The sequence below is a fragment of the Balaenoptera borealis genome (genome assembly GCF_965194805.1).
Source record: "Balaenoptera borealis genome assembly, chromosome: 8".
Taxonomy (NCBI): Eukaryota; Metazoa; Chordata; class Mammalia; order Artiodactyla; family Balaenopteridae; genus Balaenoptera; species Balaenoptera borealis.
In genome coordinates, this window is record NC_138865.1 from 95,277,638 (window position 1) to 95,297,260 (window position 19,623).

A 19,623-nucleotide genomic window follows, 5' to 3' on the forward strand; every position below is an offset into this window, starting at 1 on the left:
TCAACTGCTAAAGCCTATTTTAAATGCATACTTTGAGTATAGAGTCACTATTTTAAGGCATAAGTATATTATAAAAGGATAACCAGAAAGCCGTGGTATGAGAATGAGGTTGCTCTGCTCTAGTATAATATGGGTGGGCAGTTCATACTGCAAATCCTCCGGCACCTCTGACCTCTGACTCTCCCATGTTGAGGACTGCCTGTTCCTGGTTATACTGGGTGATCCAGTCTTGGCTGCACACTCATGGACGTCTCACATACAGCATCCTAAGGGCATTCACTAGGAGACAAAACGTGGTATTAGGGGCTTGGGTTTTAGAGATGGACAGGCTCGGCTTCTAACAAGGTTATCCACTAATGTTTTAGTAATCCAAGATGCAACGATGAACCTAAACCACGTGAAAGCCGGCTATATGCTATATATATATATAGTATATATACTATATATACTAATATATACTATATTTACACTGTATTTAAAGATCCTCACATTTTACGTATCTTAGTAGTTCACAGTCTATCACTTTTGTCTGAACTCACATTGTTGGAAGGTAAAAGAGAAGCAACAGTTGATAGAAGGAAGGCAAATCAAGATCTAGTAAACAGCATCATCTGGTATTTGGCAAAGTGAGAGGATCAAAAAACAAGAATAAATTTGTTTTAATAAAAAACTTAGGGCACTACCCTGTTTCACACACAGTATTAGATTAGATACCAAATCTCCAAAGACGAGTAAGATCTCATCTCTGTCCTTAAGAAACTCTGTCCTTAAAAAGAGTAGGGACTATGCTTTCATTGACTTTTCTATATGCACCATAAGACCAGCACTAGGCAAACCTGTGATGCAGGCAAATGGCCCTCAGCATCTTTTATGCCTCCTTTGCTGTCCCTCTGGGAGCACAGCAGTGGGACAGAAAGAACTGAACTTTGAGTCCAGATAGGCCTGGGGCTGAATTCTGTGCTACCACTTTCTATTTGTCAGCTTAAGCAAGTCTGTTAAGCCCTTAGTAAACCAAGTTTTCTCATTTGTAAAATGGGAATATCAATACCTCTCCCATGGAATTGTTGTAAGAATTAAGTAAGATAATATGTGTTAAATATTCATTATTGTGCTTGGCATTTGGCTTAGGGACTATTATTTGTCTCAACTTCTAGAGCCTTCCAACCTTCCTGGGTACCCAGGAACCTTCTGCAGCTTGAAGGTACCTGTTTTAAAGAAAAGCAGTTGTAAACTAATTTGCAATAAAACATTAGTGCCACATAATTGCCAAATGGTTACTATTCCTAAGAGCTTTTGAATTTTAAAAGCAAATGCCTAGAAAGGGCCATATTGTATCCAAATTCAGAACTCTACTGGTGACATGCTAAACATAGTAGCAACAGGGAGTCTAGCCAGCCCTTATACTTAGAGTGCTTAAAGGTTTGGGTATAGCTAGAAAAAATTGCAATACTAGAAACAGATTTCATAAGTTCAGTTTATTCATCAGACATTTATTTTGGTACTTCCAGATGCCAGAGAGGATACTTGGTGTTGAGGAATTAACATGATATGGAAATAAGAAAATAGTAGCCAAGAAAAAAAATATTATCTATCTATATTTTTTTAAGTGAAGGATTCAAGGTGAATTACCATTTATAAATCATCTATTGGATGCCGAGTACCATATTATGTTTCTCATATGTACTATCTCACTTAACCCTCACAAAAGCCTATAAGGATATTGTCCCTAATTTATTGATGAGGAAATAGAAGATAAGAGGTTAAATGGGCTACCCAAGGCCACACAACTAATGGCTGGGAATCAGAATTTGAATCTAAGATCTTGTGACGTCTACACCACAGTTAGTTTGAAGGGAGAAAAGGGAGTATAGGAATGAAAGAGGAGAGAAAAGAAATAAAATGAAATGTGTGAAAATCACTGCACATTGCCATTAGATTCTTGATTACTTATCTCCTGCCTTTGCTGTGCTACAGAGATATTGCCAAAACCCTTTATTTTTATTCTTTCTTAAATAAAACTTTTAATTAGAAGCCTTGTGTAATTGCTTATTTATAACCTGAAGTTTTAAAATAATTGTGTGAAGTGCAAACTCCTATCTTCTCTTACAAAGGCATATGGACAAGATATTAGGCATTCTTTGTCATCATTCTTTGAGGGAGCTCATTAACTGTGATAGTCTGGACTTAGAGGCAAATGGGCAATATGTTTGCCAAGGTAAGAGACAATTTTCCTATGAGTGGCTAATTTAAAAAAAATCTTTAAAAGACTCATTATAAATTCATTTTGTTCTTGTTGACTAATGTTTCAATAAAGTGAAACAGCATCTGTTTCTAATGGGACAGCACTGACTTCTTAAAGATTCAATATTCTGTAGGCTTCAAAAGGTAGAAAAACTTACTGTAAATAGAATTCTTTATGCTCGTTGTCTGAATTAAGAAGCACAGAGTGTGTCATTTAGGTTAGACACTAAAGTAGAAGTGATCTCGTACACTAGGTTCTCAGAAGGCTTATTTTCTGAGAGGTATATGAAATCAGGTAACATCTTAAATTCATCATATCACATGGAATTTAAATGGTAAAATATAAGACAAACCATTTCAATGCCATGACTACTAAAATTTTTTTAAATAATAAAATAAAATAATTCAAACAAAATAATTCATGACTAGTCAAGTTGTTTCTGTTTGGGAAAGAGTTGAGAAAAAGAATGACAAGGGAATCTAGTACTTTTTACTTTAAAGCTAAGTATTTAATTTCATTTTTGCGGTTGTGTCCAAATATTATCTTTGGTTTTGTTTGCCTTCTATTTCTGTTATTCCTTACCACTAAGAGCAGCTTTTGACCATTTTGACCATCAGCTAAACAGTGTAGTTAATCAGTTTGTGCTATTTTTATACCTTTAAATTTAGAACTGTCAGGTTTTTTTAACTGACATAGATTGAATTATAAGGCAAGGGACTGTTATTTTATTCCAGTTCTTTGAAGGATACTTGTAAAAGTACTCTTTCTAATTGGCCAGGTGTTTATATACGGTATACAAATGACTTGAAAGCATAAGTTCAAAACTGATATTACTCAGCTTTTCCTCTTAAATACAAATGAAAGATTAGAATTTTAAGACTATAATCCTTCCCTTTTCAAATCAGCTATCCTCATTATAAGTATGAAAAGCAGAAAAATACTAAAGCTACTGGGCATCCTGCTTCTACTAATTTAGAATCATTGATTTGTGGGTGGACATTATTATTATTATTATTATGATGATGATGATGATGTGAAAAGACTTATAGAGGACTTACTTCTACCCTTTCAGCTAACAGAAGGACGGACTGAGAAAGAGAGATGAAGTGACCTGTGTAATGTTAGGAGAATCACCCAGGGCTTTTGAACCCAAGTCCAGTTTTCTTTTCTTTATCACAAGTTCCAATCTCTTTTGGAAATGATGTATATTTCTCTTTGAGTATAAAAATACATCAACATCCTGTTAGGATATGGGAGATTTAAGTGGAGCCACCTCTGGACAGAGGATAAAGTTCACGGTTATATGACAGGAAAAAGGAAACAGGGGAGCAGGACCAAAAAAAATTGGTGGGTATTAAAAACAGAACATCAGTATCCTTAAGGTGGATGTATTTTATGTTCAAGGTTGGAGGCAAGTGAGTTAAACTGAGATGACATCAGAGATGTAGGGTAATAAAGCAGATGAAGATGTAGACAGTCATGGAGCAGAGACGACTTTAGTTTTGAAGGACAGAGAACCAGCCTTTTAGTTAAAATACGGTTAAAAGTCCTTAGACAGGGACATTAACCTGGCAGGGATAGTATCTAGACAGTATCAGGAAAAAAATAGTTGTAGGTCACAACACAGTTGTCAAGTTTAAAGTTTTCTGTCCCAAGTTAGCCTCCATTGAGTAGGAACTTGTAGTTAATCTTTTTTTATTCTTTCCTGTAATATTTCTAACTAAATCCATTTCACCTAAAAGTATTCTGTAATTTAATGTCTTTTTAAATCATTAGTAAAACAACTTTCGGTCAAAAAATGGTGACTTACATACCTGTAATTCAAGCATTACTCAGAATGCTCTGGCTTTCTGCACTTTGTGACAAAATATCAAATCTTTGGTATTATCTTTCACCAACACCATTTTGGAGGTGTATACAAACACACCCACACATCACAAGAGGCAATTTTAAAAAAATGAACATGCATGTCATCATCATTTTTGGATACATTTTACTTTAGAGCATAACTAAGGTAAGGCTAGATCTTTAAAATTATATTATTTTATTGCTCCATGAAGTTTAACATCACGGAAGATGTTAATTATTCTTACTCCCAACCGTGCTCATGTACCAACATTTAAGGAAAATCAATATATAGTTCACTTATATTCTTACTTGAAAAGAAATATTCTAATTGTTTTTTGAGGAAGGAAACAAAGGTAGTATTTTGCTTTGCGTTATACAAAGTTGCTTTGCTGAGATTAGAAACCTTGGGATTTTATTTGGTGTTCAACTATGTAATCTTATTCACTAATTTGACCAAAATACAGTGCCAGTCAAGAATGAGAACACACTTATTTCAGTCCAGTCAAAAGTGTTATGTTAGACTGTGACTGATAGTCCTACAAATAATTCTGACAATGTGGGATTCGTGTTAGTAATGACTAAATTTTAACTTAATGCACACATAAATGTGTGTTTGTGCATAGGCGCATGTATGGGCTCTTTTAGAATCCATATAAGTCACAACTGAGGGCATGTTCATAGAGCTTGGCTTAAAATCTCTCACTGATTAGTGCATACATGTTCTCAGAAGCTAAAATAGAACCATGTTGTAACAAGCTATATTTATGTCATGGTTTATACATAGCTATGTTCCTTCACAAGTGAAAGCTGCAGTCAGTATAAACCTGATATAATTGATTCCCTCTTTTTTGGACACAAATAATCTCATAATAATAATAACATACAAAAGGAAAAGAAAATGGCCCAGAATCCCATGACCCTAACAAATCAGAGATTTTTCATTTCTTTATATTTTTTCCTGTTCTCATTATTATGTATATATCTTTTATACAGAGATGTAATCATCACATTAGATATCAATTTTTGGGTTTTTCCCCTTGTACTATTAAATCATAAGTTCTTCCATACATTAGTATTCAAAGTTATTGTTTCAAATAGCTGCATATTATGCTGTATGTTGATGTCTTGGTATGACTACTTTGTATGAGTTATTAAGCTTGTGCCCCAAATACCTTTTTTAATCTGAGGTTTTGTATGCCATTCTGAGAGAAGAAATACTCTATTAATGGTGGCATGTTTCAAGCAAAAGTATGTTTGTTTTTATTTTTAGATAGCTTATGGCAAAAATTCATTTTCAGTTCAATGAAGTATATGTTTGTAAGTTTTGCCATCTGCCCCTTGATTGATAGATGTGTAGGCTGAGGAGTTTAAGTGTTTGGTTTTGCTTTTAGTAGTTGTGTATGTGTGTGTATATGTGTGTGTATGTGCGTGTGTGTTTCTTTTCAGAAGGGGAGGGTAATGTCTTCTGTTGGAATATGCACTCCACCCTCTTTGATAAGGCTTGTGGTAAGATGTGCATCATGCCCCATGACGGTCATCTTCATAGCATTAAGCTCACAGCTCTTAGCTCCCATATGACGCGTGGAGGGTGGACTGTATTGCAGTCATATTCACCTTTCATTTGTGTGTTTGATGTGGCATTTATATTAAGTAGGAGTAATTTTTTTTCTGATTTTTTTTTTCTTGTGTCACCAGTGCACCTATTCCATTCTTCCATCGCTGTGCTCCTGTGAACATTTCCTGCTATGCCAAGTTTGCAGAGGCCCTGATCACCTTTGTCAGTGACAATAGTGTCTTACACAGGCTGATTAGTGGAGTAATGACCAGCAAAGAAATTATATTGGGACTTTGCTTGTTATCACTAGGTAATTGTTTTTCTCATTATTAGCTATTGCATAGTACTGCAGTAGAAGACTGTTCTTTTAACCAAAATATGAATACTGCGGGGGATACTTGTAAATTGTTTAACTTCCCATAGCCAAAATAATTGTTTCAGAATATATATAGTTATAAATAGATACATATTTTAAAAAGAATATATATATATGTCTGAAACTCATTTCCCGTCTTTTTCTCTCATTGGAGAAAACTGGTGTATTCCCAAACTTTGATTACAAAGTCTATAATAACCTTTAATATGATAATAGGAGGTTTCTATTATCAGCATCCCTTTGTTTTTAGTTTTGATTCCAAAAGGCTTACTTGCTTATAAAAAGAGGCTACATATTCTCTTTTATATTTCCATCAAAGAGCATAGATTTCTGATATATTATGTTTGGATTATGTAATTTTTTTCATTGCTACAATTAATATCTGTATTGCTTGAAAAAGTAGGAAATCTCCACTTGTTAGCCATTTAGTTTTTTGGTCAATAAATAGATAATAAAATAAATAAAAGCAAACAAATGTTATTTTCAAAATGTAAATTCCCTATATTATCCGAGAACTATATGTAGCCATATCAGAATTTATAGACTTTTTTAGTTGGGAGAAGTAAACTGTAGCAGGAACCAAACAACTCTTTTGTTATATAAGTAAAATGAGTGTTTATGCCTGTTAACACCAATTATAGTCATCGAGAAGTCTAGCTATATTTCTATCTTGTCATTAGAGAGTATTTTCTTTTTGCTTAGGTAGTACTTGACTCAGTTGAAATAATGCTGTCCATATGAAAAGCTATTTCTGTGATATTTGAAACGCTCCCATCTGTTTTTGGTTCCTGTACATTTATTGCAAATGTGAATACCTTAATAATGTTACCTAGTCACAGATCCCAACCATTTATTTGGCTTTGCAAATGGTCCAAGGAAACTTGATTATTAGTCTAGTTTTATATAAAAATTTTTTGATTTCTGAAATAGTTGAATACTTGAACCAAGAAAAAAAAATCCAAACCTAAAAATAGTGTTAATAATGTTGTTAAGCCATTGGAATTCCATTTTTTATTAGAATGGTTTTCTTTTGAAGTTTAAGATCTTTATTCATTTGTTTGTGAAATGGGACTTTAGATAATTAAAGATGAACAAATTATGATTTCAGAAATGAATTTCCCCATGCAAGGGTTAAATCTTCTCAGTTTCTTTTGAGATTTTCACGCAAGATTTTGGCATGTTGGAATTTAGCTTGGGGTGGGTAGAGGAGTTGGTTAAATAACTCAAACTAAGCTTTGCTCCTTTTTTGAAGAGCTTCTTAGTCAGGACCCCTGACCTCAGTTGAGAAGTAACGTCAGAGGAATTTTGGCTTCAGTAGGTTTCAGGATATTATTCTATAGGGTCAGACCATCTCTTGGAGTTTTAGAGGAGAAACAACTAGAAAAAGATAATATACCATCTGGCTTGTTGACCGAACATCAGAGAAGTTGGTCCTGAAACGCATAGGTGACTCAAGGAAGTGTAGCACCTAATTTAACTGATCTCTGTCTACATGTGGTAATTTTTCCGGTCATCAACATGGCATGTCATTCTCTACACTTTGTGTGTTGGCATCTATGTTTGCATGTGAGTTCTGAAGTCTTCCTGTGGCAAATCCACAACAGTTCTGTGCTGTTTTTGAGTCACCATATACATTTGCATGTATTCTTTTCTGTCATTTATAAACCCAGTTAGGTGCCTTTGGTTTTAAGTGATGCTGTTCAAGTGGTACAAGTACCAAAGTCAAAGTACAAAAGCAGCCAGCTTCCTTTCTTACCTAAATTGGAGTCATGAACTTGTCAATAGCAACAAATTATTTCCCTAGCAGAAAACAATTGAAAGAGTTGCTCTTTATATTTTCTAAAGTTTTCAAATGATATTCTGTGTGTTCTTTATCTTCCCTGCAGTTCTGTCCATGATTTTGATGGTGATAATCAGGTATATATCAAGAATACTTGTGTGGATCTTAACAATTCTGCTCATCCTGGGTTCACTTGGTAAGCTGCTTATTCCTTTGTTTTTTAGTGATTAGAATTGAGAGTTAAAGTTTGCCTTTAACAATCCCTCAATTCAGAACTATTTTGGTTATTTTAAATAATTTTCCTCTTGTAAGGCCTGTGAATTCATTGATAAAATGTAAAGACAGGTGAGTGGATTACATTTAAGTTAGTTCACTGTGAGATCACTAAATCAAATAAAATGGGAAGGTCAGTGGCTTTTGGAATAAGAGCAAGTGAGATATTTTTAAATGGGGACTAACGTTTTTCTGTCAATATCAGTTTGAGGGGGAGAGTACAATTGAAAAGAAAGGAATTGAGCCTCTGTTCTGCTCCTGCTTTTGAATTTTCACTTGATTCTTCCAGTGCTCCCTGCCTGGCAAGTGAAGGGACCCTTTCTTTTTATCTTGCACTTTTTTAAGGCCTGAATCAGCCATTCTAAGGTGTTGAAATTCTTTCTGGTTGAAAAGTGTTCCTGGCAGGATAACTCTGTCGGGGGGGGGGGGGTGTGTGTACATGTGTGTGTTTAAAATTTTGTTACTCGTTTTTCTGTCTATTGACATTCTATTTTGTTTTTATTTTAGTGTTTCTAATGAAACCTTCTGGGTTTTCTGTGTTTATTGTCTTTAAAAAAAAATTTCCCCCTCCCAATTACAAATGTCATACCTACTCATGGTATCTAACTACTTCCATGGTAGAAAATAGAAATATAGGAAAGAAAATAAAAGTTTTATTTCACATGCTACATCTTCTCTTTAAAGAGTATTTACCTTTGCCTTTAAAAATGTCATAATTATAGGGACCCACCTTCAGTTCACCAGTGTTAGCATTTGGAATCCAGACCTTGATATTCATATATATATGTATGCGTGTGTGTGTGTGTGTGTGTGTGTGTGTGTGTGTGTGTGTGTGTGTATGTATATAGTATAAAAACGTTTTAACCCAATATGAAACTCTTTCAGTAGGAGAATTTGTCACGTTTACCTGGTATGTTTGGTCTTACTGATGTCATCTGTTTTATGTTTTCCTTAAATTTATGCTTCCTTATTTTGTTTTCCCTATCTTTGCTGTATGGAATTGTGTTTTCTTTGGTTATTTTCACCATTGCTTTGGATGGTATAATTTTATTTTCACTTCTTCAGTTGGTAACCTAAACATTTTCAGAAAATATTCTTCAGTCTAGAATTCTATAATTATTAAAGGCTGAAATGAAACAATATTTGTTGAGGTCCCCCCCCCTTTAAATTTAGCATAAACTTTCCTTCCTGTCTAATCCTACTCTCTTCTGCCCACTCGCACTTTTTAGCTCTTGTTAAATATTCTGAGTGTTCATATTCAGGTTATTATTAAACTTAAAATATTATTTGTTGTACTATATCTTTTCAAAGAATTTTGCTTACCTTTGCCTTGAGAAGTTTCATAATTATATTTAAATTTATTTAAGTTCTCTCCTGTCCTGATTTTAGTGAGAACTACTGGTCCTGTTTTTATTTCTATTTTTATTTTTTTTTAATTTTTATTTTACATTGGAGTATAGTTGATTTACAATGTTGTGTTAGTTTCAGGTGTACAGCAAAGTGATTCAGTTATACTGGTCCTGTTTTTATAAAAGTTCATTCTTGAGTTCTAAATTTCAGTTCATATTTGTTTTGACTGGAATCTGAGTTCAAGTAACTTATTCATGAAAGACTTATGGGTTGTAATATTCTGAATTCTTGGTTATCTAAGATTGCCTTTGCCTTCACATGTGAATATTGAATTTGTTGCATATAAAAGTCTTAAGATACAGTATATTGCCTTATGTCTGTACTTCATTTCAGAGAAGAACTTTGAGACCAGTCTAAATTTTGTTCCTGTGCCCATAACCTATCTCACTTACCTAGATGTTTATATAATTTTTAACTTATCCTTACAACTTAAAATTTTTGTCTGGTTCAGAATCTTAACTCAGTTTGCCTATGATCTCTTTTTTGGGGAATCTTTTTCAACTTTGAAAAGTTTACTTTATTTCTATACTTGTTTATTGTTTCCATCCTGGTGGTTTTCTCTTTAAGATCCTTGTTACTCTCCTGCTATCATCTTCTAAATTATCATTTTAATCCTTTTGTCATTTTCTTTACATTCAGGAAGAACTCTTCAAGTTTATCTACCATATCACTGATTTTGTTTTCCTTGGTGTCAGTCTGTACTTGGCTACTTAATTTTGTTATTCCAATTTCATCTTATTTGTAGGTCTTCCTTCTCTCAGCCATCTTCCTTTTCATTTCAGTTTGTAGTCTTCAAATCTAATTCTGTGTTTAGATGATGTCTTAGTCAGTTTGGGCTGCTGTAACAAAGTACCACAGACTGGATGCCTTATAAACAACAAACATTTATTTCTCACAGTTCTGGAGGCTGGGGAGTCTCAGATCAAGGCACCAGCAGATTCGGCATCTGGTGAGGGCCAGCTTCCTGTTTCCGGCCATCTGATTGCTGTGTCCTCACATAGCAGAAGGGGGAAGGAGCTTTCTGGGGTCTCTTTTATAAGGGCACTAATCCCATTCATGAGGGCTCCACATTTATGGCCTCATCATCTTCTAAAGGCCCCACCTCCAATTACACCATATTGGGGATTAGGATTTCAGTAGATGGGTTTTGAGGAGACACAGCATTCAGTTCATAACAGATGGATAGCTTTTATAATAAAAGTAGATTTGAATCCCAGCTCTCCCACTTACCAAGTATGTGACATTTGGCATGCTGCTGAAATTTCCTAAATTTCAATTTCATCATTTGCAAAGTGGAGCTAATAATACCCACTTAATAGCATTGTGTTTAAATGTGGTTGCATCTATTTGTGCTAATTCCTGGCACAAGTTTAAATGTTTAATTAATGATATCTACTGTGGATGTTATGAACAATGCCCTTGGTAGGTAGTCATCATTATCATCTCATTCTATTTTCCTTGAACTTCAGGCTTTCTCTCAACTTTTTATTTCTGTTTGTAGAGAACGTATTTTATTCCATTTTTTGAGGATATTAAACAGTTTTCCAAACAATTTTCTTGTACATTCAAGATTCCAAAATGGAAGTAGCCTTTCCCTTTCTCTGAAATATTCTCCATAGACTCATGGTTGTTTTGGTTTGTTTAATCATCTTCCATAGAAGAAAAATTCATGCTTAATATTTGCCCACAGGTAGTTGGAATTTCCCTTTGACACTATTCACTCTTGACTTGAGTGCACATGGAGGTCAGGTTGATTTGCATAGATCTCAGCCCAGTTGCTTCTCTCCCAGGCATTCATCTCATCCACCTATACATACACATCTCTACTCTGAATCTTCCATTTCCTTACCGTGGCCTACAAGGCCTTGCAGTATGATCTGGTGCCCAGCCCCCTCTCTGCACACATCTCTTACTGCTTTCCCCATTGCTCATTGCCGTAGCCACAGTGGCTTCCTCTTTTCTTTCCTGCCAGGCATGGCCCACATCAGCATCTCAGAACTTGCTGTTTCCTCTTGCCTGGAACACTCTTAGATAGTTTCATAGATTGCTTTCTCCCTGTCTTTGATTCTTTTGCTCAAATATCGTCTCACCCCAGTGAGGCCTTGCTTATATACAATTGTAATGCTTTCCCAGCCCTAGCACTTTCTATTCCTTACTGGCAACTTTTTTCTTAGATTTAATATACTCTATTTTCACTTGTTTCCTTGTTTTTTTTTTGTTTCCCCATTACTATATATGCTGCATGAGAGTTGATGTTGGTTTTTCACCGCTCTATCCCCAGCCCCCAGAACAGTAGGTGCTGTAGGCACTCAAAGTGTTTGTCGGATGGATTGAATGAAGGTGTCCAATGCAGCTGTCTTATATGGAGGCAGGTCTGCCTCCCTCTTCAGTCTAGATCTCAGAATCTCTGAACCAGTCATGGAGATAAAAATTCCCATCCCTAGTGCCCACCGCTATCCAGCTATCAAAGATTTCCTATCTTTGTTCCTACCTTTGGTGGGAACTACTCATTTGATCTTCATTTATTCATTGTACAAATATTTCGTCAACTGCACGAGTGTCTCCTCACTAGGCACTGGGGTTACTGTACAACAGAGAAGATCTTTGCCTTCCTCAGCTTCATTGCTGATTTCTGTAACCCTTACTTGCTTCCCACAGGCTCCTTAGCTTAAACAGGCGCTGAGGCTCTCTTCGTGACCAGTTCCTCTCAGGGGTATCTGTCCTTGCTGGCTCTCTCTGAGCTTCAGAGTTGATAATAAGTACAGTTAAAGGAAGTTTATTTGATACAGTGAGAGATTTGTAAGTACCTAATGTGGAAGTTGTAAGTGGAGTCATTGGAGTTCCCCTTATGCTGGCAAAAAGTTACAGCCACGCACCTCCCAGCCAAATGGATTGCTGCTGTGTTAGTCCACGTTGATATATAGGAAGGGTCCAGAAAATTGAAGATTTATGTTACACATTTTCTTGTGCCAATAATTGCAAAAACAATTGGTTTTTTTGTCTCCAGGTGGCACAGGTGTACTATGGTGGCTATATGCAAAGCAAAGAAAGTCTCCCAAAGAAGCAGTTATCCCTGAACAGCTTCAGGTAGCTGAAGACAATCTTCGGGCCCTCCTCATCTATGCCATTTCAGCTACAGTGTTCACAGTGAGTATAGGCCTTGGTGTATCTTTCAGGTTTATATTTTTATTTATAGATCATTAATGAAGCAGAAACTCACGCTTAGCCATTGCATGCCTAACCATGATCCCTATTGGATAAAATCTCTGCCCCACAGTGTATGACATACTCAAAAGTCTTCAGAAGGCTCCCCTAAATGATGAGTGCTATTTGATGTGACATTTTGTTCTGTACTGCCTGCTTTTTGAGAGGGAATTTTCACCTAGAATATTAATTATCATTTTCTAGTAAGAACATACATCTTATTGTCATGAGATAGTGTAATTATTTTTAAAAAACAGTTCTCTTTACTATAGAAAAGTCTATTAAGAAATAGGCTACCTAGTGTAATTCCATCTACTTAGTCACTAATTATTTTCCCATTTTTCCCTTTTAAACTTTTAACAACATTATTTTAAAAAGAGAGGTGAGCTTCACTAACTAGTATAATTATTATAATAATTGCAGTAAAATTATTCATTAACATGTGGTTCAGTAATCTATATTCATATCTTTGGTTCATCTCCTTCTCCTCTCTGAAAAAAGGGGAAAAAAATCTCAGTCCACTTCTTGGAGCAATCCCAAGCTTTTCATTGAGCATTAGAAACTAAAAATAAAGCCATCATAAAACCATTGGTGCCAAAAGATTTTTGTTTGCTATCATTGTACAAATATTTATTAATCATCTTTTAAGTACAATTCTCTGTGCCAGGTGCCAGGACAGAGTGGGGAGTGACAAAGGGTAAATTTGACATGGACCCTGCTTGTAAGCTGCTTTTGGTCCAACAAGGGAGATGAGGTATAAGTTCTCTGTGCTTTTGTGGTCATAGCATATCGTCTTTTCGCCTATTTTCAGAGTGGCAAGCATGTATCTATTTAAATAAATTAAGAGTCTCATCCTGATGACAAACAACATGTTTTGATTCATAACTAGTGGAAAAAGGGAAAGTAGAAGAATTAATACATCTAGGATGTATTAATAAATTGAGAAACTCTTTTATGTTTAGCTTTAAAAGATATTTTCAATATATAATGAAAAATAAGGGCTGCAAGAGAGATACAGACTGTTAAAGTGTTATTGGGATTCAGAGAATGATACATCCCCATTTTGGAATGAAGGGTTATGTTAAAAAATTTCCACCATTGTTCAGTTTCTGTTTTTACTGCTTAAAACAGTAGCTGGAATCTTTCCATCTGTTCTCTCCTACAGGTTATCTTGTTCCTCATAATGTTAGTCATGCGCAAACGGGTTGCTCTCACCATCGCCTTGTTCCACGTGGCTGGCAAGGTCTTCATTCACTTGCCACTGCTAGTCTTCCAACCCTTTTGGACCTTCTTTGCTCTTGTCCTGTTTTGGGTGTACTGGATCATGACACTTCTCTTTCTTGGCACTACCGGTAAGAAGACATGTTACTTCTTTCTTTTAGCGATGAAACTGATTTGCATTAAAATATTTTAAAACATCAGAGAGATATAATTCTTAAGACATTTATGGACTAAGGTCTAACAACCATCAGAACTAGCAATGGTTATGGCTCTTCAATAACATATTCCCCGTTCATGATTTTTAGAACATCCCAGCAAAGTGAGTCTAAACCAGGTAGGGCCTGAAATCATATCCAGTTTCAAGATGGTTATGGATTTGAAGTAAGCTCCTGTACTGACTTAGACATTTGGATTCATTCTAAGATGAACTAATGAATGCAGTGCTGCTCTGGAATTGCCTCAAACTCCAGTTACAGCCAAAGATCAAGTTGCTTCCTCGGGACTTTCTAGTTTGGAAATGACCTGAACCTATGTAGAGCTAGTAGTGATACAGTTCACAGTTAGACTCTCAGACTTGCTTGTAGGCATACTTAATATCAAAGGTTATGTATGTCTAAATGGAATTAATTATGAGGAGTGGTATAAGGATAGTAAGCTTATATGTAACTTATCTGGCCATTCAGCACACCATCACCAATTGAAAATAATATTAATTTCTGTACTTTGCTAATAATTTAGGTCTATAATTATTGGACAAGTAATACCTCTGAAAAAAAGTTGAAGCGTTTGAAAATTCATGCCTACACTAAATAACTGATAATGTGGTAAGAACTATATTCAGGGACTTCCCTGGTGGTCCAGTGGCTAAGACTCTCAGCTCCCAATTCCGGGGGCCCGGGTTCGATCCCTGGTCAGAGAACTAGATCCCACATACCTCAACTAAAGATCCCGCACGCGGCAACGAAGATCCTATGTGCCGCAATTAAGACCCAGTGCAGCCAAATAGATAAATAAATAAAAATTTTTTTTTTTAAAAAAAGAACTATATTCAAATAGAACAACTTTTAAAAGCTATATATCATGCCTTTGAGGAAAACAAATGCTTAATTGTACAGTGTTTGTCTTTACAAGTTCTTAAGTGATAATTACTTTTGTCCCTTAATGTAATAGCACTGTGATCATGAAGTCAGTGGTTTGGGGATAGGGACATACTGTTGGAAATTAGATTAATCTCTTAGATTTAATAGCCATACTTATTGGTTTATGCTTTATGTGCTTCTTCTTTCCTTCTTTGATATTTTCCTAGGCAGCGCTGTTCAGAATGACCAAGGCTTTGTGGAGTTCAGAGTTTCTGGGCCTCTGCAATACATGTGGTGGTACCATGTGGTGGGCCTGATTTGGATCAGTGAATTTATTCTAGCCTGTCAACAGATGACTGTGGCAGGAGCTGTGGTAACATACTATTTTACTAGGTGAGAATTTATACTTGTCAGAAAACTTAACTTGTAACTACCTGGATGGACCTAGAGGGTATTATGCTAAGTGAAATAAGTCAGACAGAGAAAGATAATAACTTAACTTGTAACTACACGGATGGACCTAGAGGGTATTATGCTAAGTGAAATAAGTCAGGCAGAGAAAGATAATAACTTTGTATAGTGACCAATGATAACTAGACTTATTGTGGTGATCATTTTGTAATGTATAGAAATATTGAATCACTATGTTGTACACCCAGAACTAACATAGTGTTGTAGGTCAATTATACTTCAATTAAAAAAAGAGAGAAAGAAAGAAAACTTAAGATCATCTAAGTGATTGTGTCTAAAGGAAGTGGAACTGAGACCGGTAAGAGTTCCATTTCTTCAAAAAGTAATTGGAAGTGAATATAACAAAATGTGTAGTTGATCATTCTGTGAGGTAGGAAAATGGGAGGTTATTATTTTATTCTTTATACTCTTCTGTAGCTTTCTCAAAAAATTAATTAGAACCTCAGGTCATGCTACACTTAAATTACATTTAGCAGAAGAACAAATCTTGTAGTAGTGTCTTTTGTACTTTTGCTTTATATAAACGTCCATCAAAGGATAACAAGTCTTTTTAATTTGTATGGATCAGAACAAGTATTGTGACTTCCTTTCCTAACTTCATAGCTGAATATACACTACAATAGCCTTATAATGAGGTGCCAGGTCTAACATCTTTTTAAGTTCCATTATCTGATTCTACAATTAACCCCATAACGATTTACTAATAAGAGCTTTCAAAGCACAGTTTTATTTAACTTAAAGTATTACAGCATAAGAACCCCATGAAACTACCATAAAGAAATGAAACATTAATTTTACATGGTACATCTGTAGCATTTGTATTACTTTGCCATTTTGTCATAGAGCTAGAATAAGAAAAATGAACTAATTTTTCACTCTTTTGTACTCTAAACCATTTCTCTGTTTCCATCTTGGTCTTTTATATAGGGATAAAAGGAATTTGCCATTTACACCTATTTTGGCATCAGTGAATCGCCTTATTCGTTATCACCTTGGTACTGTGGCGAAAGGATCTTTCATTATCACATTAGTCAAAATTCCACGAATGATCCTTATGTACATTCACAGTCAGCTCAAAGGAAAGGTAAGGAAAAACCCTTTTCTGGACTTACTGTGGGCACATTCCAGAACTTCAGTTCTGCATGTAGCAAAGTTCCCAGCGATATTAAGTCCAAGTGCAAATGTTTTTTTCAAAGTCCTTGCCTAGTAGAATCTAATTCTTCCCCTTTGTCTCCCACTCTTGCACTCTGTAGTTTCCCCATATGTCCTGTGCTTCTCTTCCTCTGTGTGGACTCAACATGCTTTCTTCCTTGGAACCTCCTTCCTGTCCGTGACTGCAGAAATACCATGCATTTCTACATAGCTTAGCTCAAATGCCCCCTCTTCCTAGAAGCCTCCCCTGAGTCCTCTCACCTCCCAAGTGATGTCTTCTCTCTCTCTTCTCCACTCTCATAGCACTAGTATCTATATCATATTCTGATTGTAATTGTGGTTATGTTTAGCGCTTTTTTTTTTCTCCTACTAGATTATAAGTTCCTTATTGGTCTTATATACCTTATATCTTGTATGCAATAGGTACTAAGTAAATGTTGAATTGAACTGATTAAAAATAATTCAGCCATTACATTTTGAGGAAAAAAAGGGTGAGTGTGGAGGCTTTGAAGCATAGGTTGTGATTTTTCTTAATTTTTATTTTTCTAAAACTTAGAATATTCTGTATGATATGGTTTGATTCTTTGGTCTTTAATTATTTCCATTTTTCATTCTTTCCAGGAAAATGCTTGTGCTCGATGTGTGCTGAAATCTTGCATTTGTTGCCTTTGGTGTCTTGAAAAGTGCCTAAATTATTTAAATCAGGTAAAATGTTTTTTTTGGTTTTTTATTTTTTTGTTTCTTTGTTTTTAATTGTCATATCCTTTCTATGTTTCTTTTTTTTTTTAATTGGGGTATAGTTGTTTTACAGTGTTGTGTTAATTTCTACTGTACAGCGGAGTTCCCTGTGCTATACAGCAGGTTCTTATTAGTTATCTATTTTATACATATTAGTGTATATATGCCAATCCCAATCTCTCAATTCATCCCCCACCCGGCCCCAAGGTAAAATGTTTTAAAAATACATTTAACATTCACTTTCAAAGATAGGTTCATTGTTTCTTCTTCCAAGATAAAGTTATTGAGCTTAAGTGAAAGATGTTTTGTTTTTCTCGTGGTGTTATACATTGTGCCTTGATCAAGTATAATTGTTTCAATCATATTCTTGTTTTTAAACGTAATATGTGTTCTTACCAAGGCTTATTATTAATTAATTGTAGTACATTGATAAAATATCATTAGGGACCATCTTTCAGGAAAGACATTTATCTCTTATCCCTTAATTCACATCCTTTCATCTTTGATTTTCTCTGAGAATCTGTCTACTCTAGCCATAGTTCTTTAATTTTTTTAATGGTTTTTGAAAGCTTTAGTGAAAAGCTGTTGTGACACTTGCTCCTTTTTGCAACTGTCTACTATTGTTCAAAACTAGCATGCTCTGTATGCCGTGGGGTTTTTTTTGTTTTTGTTTTTGTTTTAATTTTTTGTCTAACTGCTGAAGACTATGATACTGGCCTGGAAAATATTATCAAAGGAAGTGCTATTTCTAAGGTCAAATGGAGGGATTGATACTTATGGGGTAACAGTTCTTAGTGGAGTGGGTCTTTCTGTATCTGAGCATGTAGGACTCTCGCTGTGAAGTACTCTGTTCATCTGGGTTGTTTGTTTTTTTTTTTTAACCACTTTTCTCCAGTCGCTGAAAATCAATTCTAATGTACTGATGCCCTCATCTAATAGACCAAAGATAAAAATTGACTTTCTCACCATTTACCTTTAAGTGATTGCAGGGTAGCATTGCACTTTCCATTCACTCACGGGTAGTCAAAGGGTAAGAGTCCTGTGGTGATGGTGTTGAGCTTGCCTGGAGTTTGCTTTATTGGAGTTTTATGGTTACTGTGATAAAGTAGGTATGACATGTCATTAGCAAAATACATTCTTGTAGCTCATCATACTCTATGGATGTAAAGCATTTGGAAGGTTATTATTAAAATAATTAGTAACAACCACAACATTCTGAAAAATTATGTCCTTTAAAATTTGGTTTGGGATCAAGTCATCTTCATCAAAAAAGTTGATGGATGCACTAAAGATAATCATCATTACATTTTGTATCTGTCACTAAATAGCTTATTCTCAGAGAGATGTGCTAACCTCAGCTCTCTGTTTTCAGTTCCCACAGGCACCTTTTGCTCTCGCAGTTTCCAAAATGTGCCGGGAATAACTTCCTTCCAATGCTTGACTAACTCCTACTGATCCTTACTGATTCTGCCTGAGCATCACCTCTAAGGAACGTTCCCTCATTACCCCAGCCCCTCCTCTGACTTTCCACAACACCAGTTCATACCTCTGTGAAAACACTAAGAACACTATATGGGAGTTGTCTGTTCACTTCTTCATCTCATCCTTTAGACTTTTACATCCTTAAAGGCAAGATCTTATTTTTTGTCTCTCCAGAAACTATCACAGTGCCTAGTATACAGTAGGTGGTCTTTAAATGTTTTCTGAATGAATGATTAGTTAATCAATGAATATTTGGACTAAAAAAGACTGAGACGGTGATATAAAACTCTAAGAATCTCAAAAAGGATATGTGCAGTTATACTACAGGAAGAAAACAAATCACATCATGTCAAGATGGTCAGTAACCAGGTGCAAACATCCAACGTTTTCAGCTCATTCCAAGCTAAACATTAGTCAGCAGTTTAGTCCCAACAGTCCTGAGATGTATATCCAAACTACAAGTTGGTCTTTCTTTTACAGGTTTTGTCCATTTTGCATCCTCATTAGGTAGGCATGATGTCTGAAGATTCAAAGGAAGCATCAAAATAGTAGTAAATCAAATATGGGAGCAAAGGTTTAGGGAGAGTGGTTCTGAACTCATACCTGGTAGTTCTCTTTGGGAATATGAAGCGTTGCGATATGGGAACTGGTTACCACTGGAGCTTTATGTCTCTTGTTTTCATAGGAATTTTATTTGAAATGAGGTCAACATATTGAAGACATTAGAATACTTCCTGCCGTGACAGGTTAGGCATAAGTACCAGTTACCAGTGGAATTTTTTTAACCCTTGT

The 19,623-nt window shown here is 35.4% G+C and overlaps 1 protein-coding gene across 6 annotated transcripts in view; it reads left to right on the forward strand.

The window, feature by feature from the left end:
• Window positions 1-19,623, forward strand: part of SLC44A1 (solute carrier family 44 member 1) — a 210,013-nt gene that overhangs the window by 105,891 nt on the left and 84,499 nt on the right. For all 6 annotated transcript variants that reach the window (XR_014247878.1, XR_014247879.1, XM_082403967.1 and 3 more), the window contains exons 6-12: window positions 5,786-5,955; window positions 7,908-7,997; window positions 12,492-12,631; window positions 13,854-14,040; window positions 15,216-15,381; window positions 16,387-16,543; window positions 17,233-17,316. Coding sequence is in view for 4 of the 6 variants with exons in the window: in XM_082403967.1 (XP_082260093.1) it covers window positions 5,786-5,955; window positions 7,908-7,997; window positions 12,492-12,631; window positions 13,854-14,040; window positions 15,216-15,381; window positions 16,387-16,543; window positions 17,233-17,316 (994 nt within the window). In the remaining 2 variants the exon portion in view is untranslated. The remainder of the gene's footprint in view (window positions 1-5,785; window positions 5,956-7,907; window positions 7,998-12,491; window positions 12,632-13,853; window positions 14,041-15,215; window positions 15,382-16,386; window positions 16,544-17,232; window positions 17,317-19,623) is intronic.